This window comes from Aricia agestis, chromosome 9 (assembly GCF_905147365.1).
Source record: "Aricia agestis chromosome 9, ilAriAges1.1, whole genome shotgun sequence".
In the NCBI taxonomy this organism is placed as follows: Eukaryota; Metazoa; Arthropoda; class Insecta; order Lepidoptera; family Lycaenidae; genus Aricia; species Aricia agestis.
The window spans coordinates 8,399,191-8,413,090 of NC_056414.1; the positions used below are offsets into that span (position 1 = coordinate 8,399,191).

A 13,900-nucleotide genomic window follows, 5' to 3' on the forward strand; every position below is an offset into this window, starting at 1 on the left:
ATAACTGATTGCAATAATTATTGTGTGTGGGAAAGGAAAACCAGAGTAAAATATAGTATTATATCGTAATAAAACTCAATTGATAATACGAATCGCATGGCGAAATTTATAAAAATAACGCATTATGTAGTTACTACATGTAAGCCAAGCTTAATATCGGCGACCATAATGCTACCCGTTTAGTGTGAATCTTCTATGTAAATAAATGTGAATTTTAAATTTTGTTAGTCTCGCTAAAACTCGAGAACGGCTGAACCAATTTGGCTTATTTTAGTCTTGGAAATGTTCGTGAAAGTGGGTTTTTCTCAGAACGCGACACTCGTCGAGTCGAAGCGACGCGTCACGTTTTTCGTCAAAGCATAATATTCATCTCTATCATTATATTATTTAAGTACCTGCCATGAGAATAATATTATGGTAGCGTCGAAGAGCGAATAGAGATGAATGCTGCAGGCAGAAAACGTGACGCGTCCCGACGCGACGCTTCGACTCTGCCCCAGTGCGAGTTGAGCCTTAGGGTCAGCGCAGACAGAGAGGAATAATTCTCGCGCGGTCTCGGGCATGCACTTGAAAATAAACTTTAAAATTAATAAACTAAAGTGCATAAATGCTCGAACCTTCAAGAAAGGCTCGCGTGTCCTCGAGGATACGCGGGAATCCCTTATCGCACTTTAGTGTCATAATTTTAAAGTTTATTTTCAAGTGCTTCAAAGAAAATGCCCGAGACCACGAGATGATTATTCGTCTCTGTCTGCGCTGACCCTTAGGAGGGAAATGATACGAAGTTCACCGGACCATCTAGTATTTATAATAAAACAAAAATCTAAAACTAATCTGCCTTATGGTCACTGGATGAGGGCTACTTGACTGTAAACTGTGAGCAGCGAGCCGCGGCTGTTGCAGGGCGGGCAGGGCGCTCGGGGCGGACAGGGCGGGCGGTGGCAGTGCGAAGCTTGGTACGGACATCGGGCTCTAGTGCAGCTGAAAAAGCATTATCATTACTATCAACATAGTAAATCGTAATAATTATTCATACTATTATTAGATGTGTCTGTTTGTCAATTGTCACACATACATACACTTTTGGGCACATTTGTTCAGAAGATGATATAGAGCATAGCACCAATTAGTTTCGCTCGGGGTCCATTTTAAGAAAAGAAATGAACTTCGCGGTCCACACATTTTATAATATAAAATAATAATTAATAAACAAAGGTATTTATTTACAAAGGTATTTAGAATTTACAAAGGTATTTTTTTTACATATCAATGAAATAAGTGATAATATTGTTGCTTGTTGGGAGTGAAATTGGTGCAAGCTATTGGCAGGTAATACACGCATCAATATTATCATGATTCTAGTATCACGTGATTCACAAGACGCGTACTGTGATTCTGCGATTCGGCCTATTACACCATCAATATTATCACGGAATCGTGATAATATTGATGCGTGTAATATCTACCATTGACATTAAATCCTGGAGAAGTTCATCAGCAAGTCAAGTGCTTGGTCCGCACACAATGAGTCGGCGGTCCGGATGCGGTAAAGTAATTTTATTTCTAAGTTCTTTTTTTGTTATTCTTCTGTGTATTTTATAATGGTGGTGTTTTTGTTACGATAAATTGAATAAATGATTCTTATTCTTATTATGTTAGTCTGATATAGATACTTGTACTAATATGTATTCTGTGATACAGACTAATGTTATAGTCTATATCAGCGTCTTAGTCACTAACATATACGAAAACTAGGTAGTTCTGGAAATATTACATGCTGTATACGGGTCGAATTGCTATCTTTCTTTTTAACCGACTTCCAAAAAACGAGGAGGTTATATATTCGGCTGTGGTTTTTTTTTTCTTTTTTGTATGTTCGACCACTACTCCGCCGTTTGTGAACCGATTTTCAAAATTTTTGTTTGTTATATTAGGTTTCACTCCAATTTGGTCCCATTTTCACAAAAGTGGTGATCTGATGATGGGATCCATGAGCAATCGAGGGAACTTCTCAAAATTTATATGGAAACATATGGTGATTTTGGTTTTATGAGAAGCATCCTAAGCATATGCTACCAAAACGCAAGATTTGCACCAAGGTATACTATGGTTCCGAAGATACTAAGAGAACTCCGGATTCCTTATAGATACAAGTTTGGGGGTTTAGGCGTTGTTTTAAGAACTGAAAGCATATGCTACTATGCAAATTACATTCATCATCATCATCATCATCACTACCATGTCAGGGTCACCAATTTCACAACTCACATGGTTGTATATGGATACAATATACACACAACACCATAAAATATCATCACGTTATGTCCTTATTTATTTGGTCTATTTCAAAGCGATTTTAATATAAAAAAAATATACTAACTGTTGTTTTAAAATACATAATATTTCAAGTACCACAAAATTGAACATAAGTAACAAATTCAACCTTTACTCCAGAGCGTAAGGCACACATTTGGGTTGGACTGAAGGAAACGGGGCACTATGAAAAAAATAATTAGAAAAATTTTTCGTCAAAATTTTAACCTCTTATAACCACCCTTTTTGAATAAAGGTACCAATCGATAGGGGGCGCCAAGTGGAGCAAAAAAGCTCAGATAAACTTTTCTCAAAAATCAACCCCTGTCGAGAGACGCAGCCCCCCGCCAAAACAAAAACAAACACAATCTAGAAAGTCCAAAAGTAGGTTAGGTTAGGTTGGAACTTAGACCACAACACCCAGATATAGGAGCCCCGTCGACTTTCTTTTGTAGTAGTTTGTCAAATAAATTGGGGTAGGATTGTAAACATTTACCAAGATTAAGATAATATTAAAGGGTTGAAGTATTTTCTTACGCGATGGTTAGTAGGTAACTAAAAAGAGTGAAATTATTATTTTTAACAAAAATTAAAACCGACTTCCAAGGTAAAAACAATAATAACATCCTTATAATATGTACTAAAAAGTATTAAATAATTTTTCCTATCTAATAGTGCCTTTTTCCGAATTCGGCTAAACCTCAACTATTTCTGTACTCAATCTTCATAATTTTGGAGTCGGTGCCAGTTGCAAAAGTTTCACATATTATTCTGTCAGAGAACTAAAGAATCAGCTATCTGGTACCGACTTCAAAATGATGAAGATTGAGTACAGAAATAGTTGAGGTTTAGCCGAATTCGGAAAAAGGCACTATTAGATAGGAAAAATTATTTAATACTTTTTAGTTCATATTATAAGGATGTTATTATTGTTTTTACCTTGGAAGTCGGTTTTAATTTTTTGTTAAAAATAATAATTTTGATGTCGGTTTAAAACAACATGTGATATTGCTACTTACTCTATTGAAGATATAATGCCTTGCAGCTGATTTATGACCGTCTGTCTGTTACACATCACTTCGTTTATGTGTATTTTAGTCACAATGATACGGCTTCTGAAATTATAGAGCTGCTGTTAGTTATCACTACAGTGTAGATGCTTTTGTGGAGATACAATCTTAGTAATGACTAAGTATAGTGGTTCGGCGATAGTTTAGTTATTCTATTTTGGATACTTAATTTTCACATTTATAGGTATAATTATTATCCACATCATAAATACACGTAATAGAATCATGATTTTATGTAAAGTTCCGTATAATATTAATGTAATTAGGCCGTAACACAAGTCCTTCAGGAACTTAGCACGGGGCCAACCCGACGTGGTGCGAAGCGAATAGTCCATAGACAGTATTATATTATTATTAACCCATCAATCCCCAAGCGGCACCCGACTGCCGCATGACAATTGAAAATCTATTGTGTCTGCGATTCCCACGATCTAAATGAAACTACTCTACTCTACAATCTCCATTGAACACTTATGGGGTCAATCTCTTCCAATATTTGTAAGCCATCCTTATCAGTATTCACCACGAAATAGAAAGTGTTATGCTAAAATGAATATTATGCAGTTTAAGTGAAGATGGCATACCTTGTGATCTCTCGTCCTATGTAGTTGTGAGTTGTGACTATAGTGTTTCTAAACTGAAGTATTATTTGAGTTAATCTAAACTCTGAAAATTTAACGAGAATTTTGATGTCTTCGAATTGAGAATTGATGTGAGAGTGCCATTGAAATTGACATGAACAATTTTTGCCCTTTTTTAATTTACGTCAATGAATGCATCAAAGAGGATTTAGGTTACTAGGTATGTAGGGAAAGCATTTATATTAAGTCTATGAGGGAAAGGGACTTTGCCTACGGCCTCTGTTATAGGTTCTGGCGACCTCTGTCTCAGTAGAAAAATGATCATTTTTCTGAGGCCGCGGGTTCTACAGAATCCAAAGCCCATTTCTATCCGTTTAGGTTCGGTAATTCCGTGTTAAATTATCACGTTGCCTCTTTCTACTTAGGTATAAACCTAAGATGAATGAGGGAGGTATCATTAACCAAGCATTCATTTTTGCCCAGAGCTGTAAGCCGAGCTTTAAGACTCAGTATCGAGAATAGTCTTAAAGCTCGGCTTACATGTATCAGCCCAAACGCGCGGTTTGGCGGCAAAAGCAATAATAATTACTAGAGATCGCCAATGGTCGAAATTCGACCTTATTTTCAACATAAATAAGTCTATGGTTTCAACGACATTAGGACTACTACATATATTTTGTACAAAAAATATTGACTTTATCATAATTGATAATAATAATATATTTTTTCAACTCTTGTATCTGGGACTCAGCTGATCTCAGACTGGCCGTATTTAAGCATAAAAAAAAACTATTATCCATTTTCAATTTGTCACCTTGTTGTCAACAGACTTCAACCATAAATAAAAGAGTATAATTCGTATGTATAGGCTTGTCACTTAAAAATCTGTCATTTTCCTAGTGTGTGTGCTGTAGTGTGTGTAATGTTTTATTTGTTAAAAAATGTATGATAAAAGCATAATTTCAAAATAATATTAGCTCGATGCACTCCTTCAGAATATAAACTATAACTGTGCAAAATTTCATTCACCTACGTTTCCCCATTTTTCGTCAAAAGGGATACAAAGTTTTTGGCTCACGTATTAATATATAGATATTATGTAAATAACAGCGCGACCGCGCCGCTATTTAAATAAATCGTTACATTTTGCTTGTGACACCTAGCGGCCAAACCGCTCGTTCTCGCGGACGCATAAAAATCGGGCCTTAGCAAGTAGCAACTAGTCGCGATTGTCGGTCATTTGCAACGAAACTAGAATGTTATTGCGCCACATGTTTCATCTGCAGTAAACTAATCGCCTCTGAAATCAGTAATATTAAGATAAGATCAAACAGCGCGTCAATTTTAGCGGCACATTTTGTTGAAAGCTATTAGGTCAAGTAGTGATATGTATCAGTTTTATTTAGGTTTTATTGCAACGAGCTCCTAAATCGCAACGCTAAGCTTTAATAATATAGAAAACCCTTTTAGGGTTCCGTACCCAAAGGGTAAAAAGACCCTATTACCAGAGCTATTACTGAGATTTCGATGTCTGTCCGTCGGTCTCCAGGCTGTAACTCAAAAACGGTAATATAGCGGTAATAGCTAGAGTTGAAATTTTCACAGATTATGTATTTCTATTGCCGCTATAACAACTAATCTGCCGCCATAAGAAAAAAGGCCGCTAAGTGATATTCGCGTATTTCAGGTTTTGAGTCCACTGAACTTAATACAACAAACGTGATTTTTTTTTTACATTTTTTGCTCGTTATTAATGATGAAAACACTATAGCTACTTGAAATTTTCACAAATTACTCAGTTTTATTTCTTCTTTAATAATTTATAAAAAATTTAAATAAAATATTTTTCTTATTTTTTGCTCTATAGTGGTACGGTACCCTCGTGCGCGAGTCCAACTCCCACTTGGCCGATTATTTTGTTTGGAGTTCTTTAGAGTTCAGTCTGTTACTAACTCACAAACCCAGGGTGGAGAAATTAAAATAATTATTAAATAGCGCCCGCAACTCCGTTGCATCAGAATTCGTTTACCGCGCGGGAACCGTACATTTTCGGGGATAAAAAGTATCGTATGTCATTTCCTTCGACTCAAATTATCTCCGTACTTTTCAGCAAAATCGGTTAAGCGGTTGGGGCGTGAACCGGTAACAGATAGACACACTTTCGCATTTTAAATAATGTTGGCATGGGCATATATAAGGGGGGTGTCCTGGGGGTCCCGTCCCCCCAGTACTATCCATCTTACTTGTCCAATTTCGACAATAATATTATGTGTACCTCGCCGATTAAAATCGTTGCGGTACTGTATGTAAAAAAAAAATTTTTGATTTCCTAAACACGTTGCCTATTTGCTGCTGCGGAACCCTTCATGGGCGATTTCAACTCGCACTTGGCCGGTTTTTTAGGTTAGGGACCCCCCCCACCCCCCCTTATCAAAGCTATATATACGCCCGTGAATGTTGGCATGGATAATTATCCATTAAGTAAATTAGTCACTTAATATAATATTATACTATACTCGGTACCTAAGTGTAGGTATTGTATGGTTAGGACCATTACTCATTGTATTGTAAATTATTGTGATACCACTAGGTGCGTTGTTAATCCGTGGTAGATACTTAATTTGGTTGTAGTGTACTTGTCTGAAACTGGTACTTAACTGAATCAGCTAAAATAAGTATTGACAGTAGATCAATACTTGTTTTAGTTGATTCTTATTAAAGCTGTTTAGTATGGTGAGAGCGTCCGTGGCCTAGACGTGGTCTACCCATTACCCCTTTGGTTCGCACTCGAGATGGTGCAGGTTTGATCCGTGTACGTGAGAGACGTGTACTAATGAGACATTTTGAAATCTCAAGTACATAATACCGTAAATAAGTATATTTATTTATTTATTTATTTATTCGGTATAGTAACAGACAGCAAAGTAAGTAATACAGTTAACAATAATAAACAAAAGAAGTAACATTTTACCATGCAGTCCAATAAATACTATACACAACATTAAAAAAAAAATCAATAATAATAATAGCAAATGTCAAGTACATACACTAATAATTACACTAAAATATTTAAATAAGTAATTTAACAATTATTAGAATTGCGACTGTCACAGACACACATGACACAAATAATAATAAAAATAAATTCATTGCGACCAAGAAGCATAACATATTGCGACATAGATAAAAATATAATAAAACAAAAAAAACTCATATGTTTTGGCAACCATACGAACATTTAAAATCCCAATTGTCCCAGGCACTACAGTGTTTGAAGAGTATGATTAATTCGCTTTGAAAATACTAAATCATCCATAGCGGATGCAAAGCACTTGTTGTTGTTTCTAAGATACGCCTGGTTAAACCTTAAAAGATTGCAGCATTTACACTACTTGCTCTACCTACCGTCTCATGAGTAAGGCTCCTTAGCCAAGCCATATTGAAAAGCAGCCAACTCGATAAACTTATAAAATCTAGTAGGCCCATTATAATAAAAAGGCCGCGCGCAACAATTTCCCTTCATTTCGTCAATCACAAGGGAAATTACAAGTGACTCAACCATGAATTCTACCAAGTGTATGCAGATTCCGGCGAAAGTATGCGGGCCGTCATCGCCGATGTGCTGTACGAATTGCCCACCTCCGAGGAACGTAAAGGCGGACCCCTGCATCAACATATACAGCTGTTACACTCAAATACTGTGAAGTCCCTAAATATTATCATGAACTACAGAAGTAATAATGTGAAAACACCGCAACGTAAACCCCAAAGAAGTAAAGCTGAAGATTTGTTCCAAGACAGTTTCCGTAAATATGTTGTAACTAATAAGTAAACGCTACCTTACTATGTGTTTTATTTATTTACTTAGATTCTGCTGCATTAGATTTCATAGCAATTATTCCTGTTCATTCACACGAGAGTTATTTTTTAAGATAAGAGATAATAGACTATAAATATATAGTATGAAAAATAATGCCTTAATTATTTTTCATACTTGTATATAATGTATATAATAGAATATATAGTATGAAAAATAATTAAGGCAACCGAAATTCTGTGACTCTGGACTTACAAAATTATGCTCGTTTGGATTTACCTTTTAGTAACTACTTAGACTAGCAAACGTCTTCTGAAACTGGTCTAGCACGTAATTTCTCTACATTAAATTATTATGATACTAGAAGCTATAATATATAAATCCTGTATGAAGCATATTATATATCCATTTTAGTACATATATTTTAGGTATTTTTACAATAATGGAAATGGTGTAAAACGTGAAAACAACGAGCAATAAACAGTATCCTATGTCTTACCCCAAGCTCTATGTCTATGGCAATTTTCATAATAATAGGCTTACCTTTAAAATGAAAAGACTGATTTAGGCAATCGAATAAATAATTAGTATAGATGTGATTGATGATAACAGGAAGAGATAATTTTATTTAATCCAAAAAAGTCTACAATCATTAAATGGAATATTGTAATCAACATGTTGCTATCAATGAAAATTACTGAATTTACGTCACGCTAACATCCTTTTAAAATTGAATTATCTAGATAATATACATTATACAGGCTGTCACAAAACTAAGTGTAAAAATAATACTTTAGGTTGTGTATGAATCCCGTGTATAGAGTTCACTGTAAAAGTAGCAGTGCTGAAAGAGCAAATTTTTTGAAGTGAAAACTTCTGTTACGTGCTAGGGTTCGAGGATTTGGAGAGAAAGACCTGGTGACTCTCTTGAAGACTTTATTAACACTGCACTAAACACTAGGTCACAACACTTAGCACTAAGTCCAAACACTAATCACTAGGTCCAATCACTAAGCACTATCACTGTCCTAGGCCGTAGCCAAGTCGCAGGTTTCACTGGTTCACTCACTATTGATCACTTGTCGCCTCGAAGATCGCTCAGATCGAACTGACTCGCCGGGCCTGCCTGCGGCTTTTTATATGGCGAGACGAATTCCAGAAATTTCCCGAATCACGTAAACAAGTAAACAACCGTGGGAAGTTTCTAGGAGGCTCGAGCATGTACCACAATAAAACTGCCGTCCTTACGATAAGTGCAGTAACTTACTGCTTACTCTCCAACCGTCTTACGGTTTTTCGATCAGCACGAGAATCTGACGCGAGTTTCACAGTTTTTACCCATCCCACAAAACTGCTCAACGCCGCTAAAGAAGTGTTACGGTACATGGTATACGGACACGTGGTGCCATCTAGCGACAAACCAGCGAAACTTACCGAGGGAGCACAGGCAACATAAATCCAATACTAGAGGTGCGCAAGTACATACTCGAACCTTTTAGAAAGGTCCAATGTTTGTTTACGTGTTTACCGTTTATTTGTTTGCGTGTTTACGTGTTTTAATTTAGACCTTATGAGAGTCCATAAGGTCTAAATTAAATTTGCCAAAAAATTTATAAATGGCTAAGGGGGCGTCCACAAATTACGTGAGGTGTTTTTTTGAATTTTGTGACCCCCCTTCTGGTGAGATTTTACTCCAACTGGATCGTGTCCACAGCTTAACGTGCTAATAAATCAGGAACCTAATAATTAGTACCTATCGTATATTATCATTTATGCATAAAAAATTATAAATGTTCTTATCTATCGCGATAACAGTGATAAAAATAAAATTTATAAGTGTGTACCTACAAACACCAAATTGCATTTGACGATTTGCATCGCTAGTAGCATAGTAAAAATGCTGTCGATTTTGTGTATAGCGGCACTTGCCTTCGCTACTGTATCAGGTAGACATTCTAGATTAAAATATAGTAATTGTTAGATTTTTTTACGTATTTTTGAACTTATTGAGTAATAACACCTATGGTTATTACATATTTGTAAATATTCCGTCGTAGTTATGGCCAGGCCAGCTGGACCTATCGTAATCAATGTATTCAATTTAATAACACAGAAATAGAGATCTCTTGCAAAGTCTATTATCTTGATATTTAATATTTTTTTAAGGTCTACCTGATCAAAGAATAATCGGTGGTGCTTTGACCACGATCGACAGATTTCCCTACGCGGTTGTGATATTGAGTTCAACTGATGGTACGCAATTCACGCAGGCTTGCGGGGGCACCATCATCAACAACAGAGCTATTCTGTCATCTGCTGAATGCTACCAGTGAGTATTTAAGTAGCTCCCAATGCTACTAGTAAGTATCTATTAATACGCGAGCGAAAAACTTTGGATCCGTTTTGACGAAAAATGCGGAAACGTAGGTGATTGAAATTTTGCACAGGTGAAGGAGTGCATCGAGCTAATATTATTTTGAAAGCTTATAACATACATTTTTTAAACAAATAAAACATCACACACACTACAACACACACACTAAAAGATTTTGATTGACAAGCCTATACACACGAATTTGTACTCTTTTATTTATGGTGTCTGTTGTCAAATTGAAAATAGATTTAGTTTTTTTTATTGAATCTTAGACAATAAAATTATTACACGGCCAGTCTGTCATCATTTGACATTATTAATCTGAGTCTGTCGCAGGAATTATGTCTAAAAAATAATAAAGTCAATATTTTGACAATACAATGTCAATAGAAAAGCCTACGGACACTGACCTCCTATACAAGTACGCTGGACATAAGATACCCAGCTGTTTTTTGTGCCTATTTGAAGCGGAATCAGCGCCCCCAATGCGGGGGAAGAGAACTAAATCTGACGTAATTTGCAAATGGCCGCTCAATCGCTATCGGTTGTAGAAACCGAAGAGAATATAATTACTACGGTTGTAGAAACTAGTATTAGTTCTAAGTACTCCCACTACTGCTTTCAGCGCCAATATGGCGACTTTTAAACGTCATGCTTACGTCAGATTTAGTTCTCTTCCCCCGCATTGGAGCGCTAATTCCGCTTCAAATAGGCACAAAAAGCAATTGTCATTTCAAAGGGTATCATAGGTCCAGCGTACTTGTGTAATGGAGGTCAGTGCCTACGAATAATAAAAACTATTATTATTCGTAGAGAAAAGCGTTGCGCAAGGGCGTCGCCAGCCGATGGCGCAGGGGGGGGCAAGTTGACTTTACCTACTACAGTCTACAATTCATACTTTACTCACTCTCGATAAATGAGAAAAGCAGGTATGAATTGTAGGTAAAGTCGACAGCACATGAAGCTTTTCACTTGTACTACGAGCCTTACATCTATTACCAGATTTTAATATTATAGTGGTCGTTGTTTGCATTATATTTGGCAAGATTTTTAGAGTCTCTAGGGGGGGCAGCTGCCCCTCCCTGCCCCCCCTTGGCGAAGCCCTTGGCGTTGCGCGAAAGCGAAACTTATATATTTTTTTATTTGAGGTCGAATATCGATCATTGGGCGATCTCTAGTCTAGGTAATTACTTCTACTAGGCTAAGGAGCCTTCTTTTTTTACATAATATTGGGTATTGCGATACCAAGATCATTTTCGTTTAAGAGATACGCCTCTTACTATTCGTGACCCCCATGATATTGATTTTGTTGAATAAGAATCTCCATAGCATTAATATTGAAACTTTAAATTTCCAGCGGACTAACCAGAACTTGGCGTGCTCGCGCAGGCTCCTCGTACGCCAACAGCGGCGGCAGCGTTCACAACATCGGCCAAATCTTCATCAACCCGTCCTACGACATTATCGGAGGCGACGGCGACTTGGCCGTCCTTCACGTAACTTCGGCGTTCTCGTACGGTAACAACGTGCAACCTGCGCGCGTTGGAGGCGCCAACTACAACTTAGGGAATGGCGTTTCAGTTACAACTGTCGGATGGGGACAGACTACGGTGAGTGCCAAATACGAGCACTACGTTTATGATACAAGGAAAGGAGATTCTAGGACGATCTCTTTAAAAGGGAGACCGAACAGTCTTGAACGTAGGATCCATAATGCAACATAATAATTATTTTCATGACTCGCCTGACTTCATTCGAGATAAATGTATATTAGAGCTTGTCTAATTTGTAATGACGCTTCACTAGATAATAAATGAAAAATTTTGTACTGTGAATACGAGAGAGGGGCACATCATTTTAAGTTAGACAAGCCCTACGTACTTATTGTTGGTTAAAATATTTAATTTACAATTCTTTTAGCAACATAAATATGTACAAAAAACTAACACTTTGTGTGATTCCCAGTTCACTACTAGAGTCCTGAGGAATGTAGGAATCAGCAAATTATTTCTGTGGGTCTTTATATAATTTTCGTGTTCCAGTACGGCGGTCAGAAATCCGAGCAGCTCCGTTCGGTGGAAATATGGACTGTGAATCAGGAAACCTGCCGACAGAACTACAACATCATTTCGATCACGGTAACCCCGAACATGATGTGCGCCGGACACCTCGGAGTCGGCGGCCGCGACATCTGTCCCGGGGACTACGGTGGTCCCCTCCTGCATGATACTGACGTCATAGTCGGTGTCGCCTCTTTCGGTACCGGCTGCGGCTACGCCAACTACCCCGGTATATACTCCAGGGTCGCGCCATACTCCAACTGGATCGTGTCCACAGCTTAACGTGCTAATAAATATTTGCGAATTATTCTGCTTTTAGTTTCACCTTCTTACGTTTACCGCACCAACGATCTTCATCATCGGCTCCAACGATTTTCATGAAATTTAGTATTATCACTTATTTTTGTTACACCTTGTATAGGGGTTTCGGGGGCGATAAATCGATCTTGCTAGGAATCATTTTTAGAAAATGTAATTTTATTCGTGTTTTATCGAATACCGAGCAAAGCTCGGCCAATAGCTAGTTTAATTAATATATTATGTATATGCATTAGTGACACATAATCAAATATTAAATAATATTATGTCATGAATGTTATTTTATATTTTATCGATATCTCGCAAGGAAGAACCGGCCCCCGTACCTATCACGTATCTTGCGAGAGCAATGCGACAGCAATTATTGCGCGATAATCGCTCCAAAATCGCAATTTCGTATCACGTATCAGCCAAACACGATTGCAATCTCTGCAATCGATCACTATACATATAGACACCATTGTTTGTGACGTTCATGACACCCGTCACCCAGCAATCACTCGCGCGATTATTGCTAGTAGATTGTTGACGCTATTTTTACGTGATAAGGTAGCGGAATTAATTTTAAAATCCACTCCCCACAACTCATTATCTTAAAATATTAGATAATACAAAAATATTAATTTTCCATTAATTACCTGCAATAATTTTGTCAAGTTTCCGTTATATTATAGTTCACATACTTTTAGAAAAAAAAGTTGACCACCGCGAGCATTTAGAGCTAGCGCGCACTACAACTTTTTGCCGCGCGAGTTTGATGGTGGAAGCGAGCTTTATTTTCTAGCGTCTAGCAACCGTGTAGCCACTGCTTTGCTGTGGGAGAGCCATGCTTCCGCACGAATGTGCCGGCTCGACCGGAGAAATACCACAGGCTCATAGAAAACCGGCGTGAAACAGCGCCTGCGATGTGTATCGCCGATACCCTATTCCCTTCCCTACCCTCTCCTCCTCCTCTATTACCCTATTCCCTCTTAACAGGCCCGCAACACACCTGCAGCTTTTCTGGTGTTGCGAGTGTCCATGGGCGACGAAAGTTGCTTTCCATCAGGTGACCCATTTGCTCGTTTGCCCCCTTATTTTATTAAAAAATGGATTCATAGGCCGTCGACGGACCTACGTAAATTGGCCGAATTATGTCTTGATTCGATGTTATATTAAGGTACGCGCACACTTTGTCGGCGCGTGCCGGGCGGATCGGGGCGCAGCGCAGCGCAAAATGCGCTATAGCACACTATTGCCGGGTCGGGTCGCATCGTATTGACGGATTTTAACGCTCACTGTGCCGGGGCGTGCCAGGGCGGGTCGGCGCGCAATGCATTGACGGATTTTGAGCCGAGGCTTGCCGGGCCGCATCGCATCACATCCGC

At 37.9% G+C, this 13,900-nt stretch overlaps 1 protein-coding gene across 1 annotated transcript; it reads left to right on the top strand.

Annotated features, from left to right (window-relative positions):
- Positions 1-9,645: 9,645 nt before the first annotated feature.
- On the top strand, positions 9,646-12,516 carry LOC121730362 (trypsin, alkaline C-like). The gene is made up of 4 exons (XM_042119374.1): positions 9,646-9,727; positions 9,948-10,110; positions 11,513-11,765; positions 12,198-12,516. Exons 1-4 carry the CDS (start codon positions 9,679-9,681, stop codon positions 12,495-12,497), a joined length of 765 nt encoding a protein of 254 aa, XP_041975308.1. The 5' UTR covers positions 9,646-9,678; the 3' UTR covers positions 12,498-12,516.
- Positions 12,517-13,900: the final 1,384 nt, after the last annotated feature.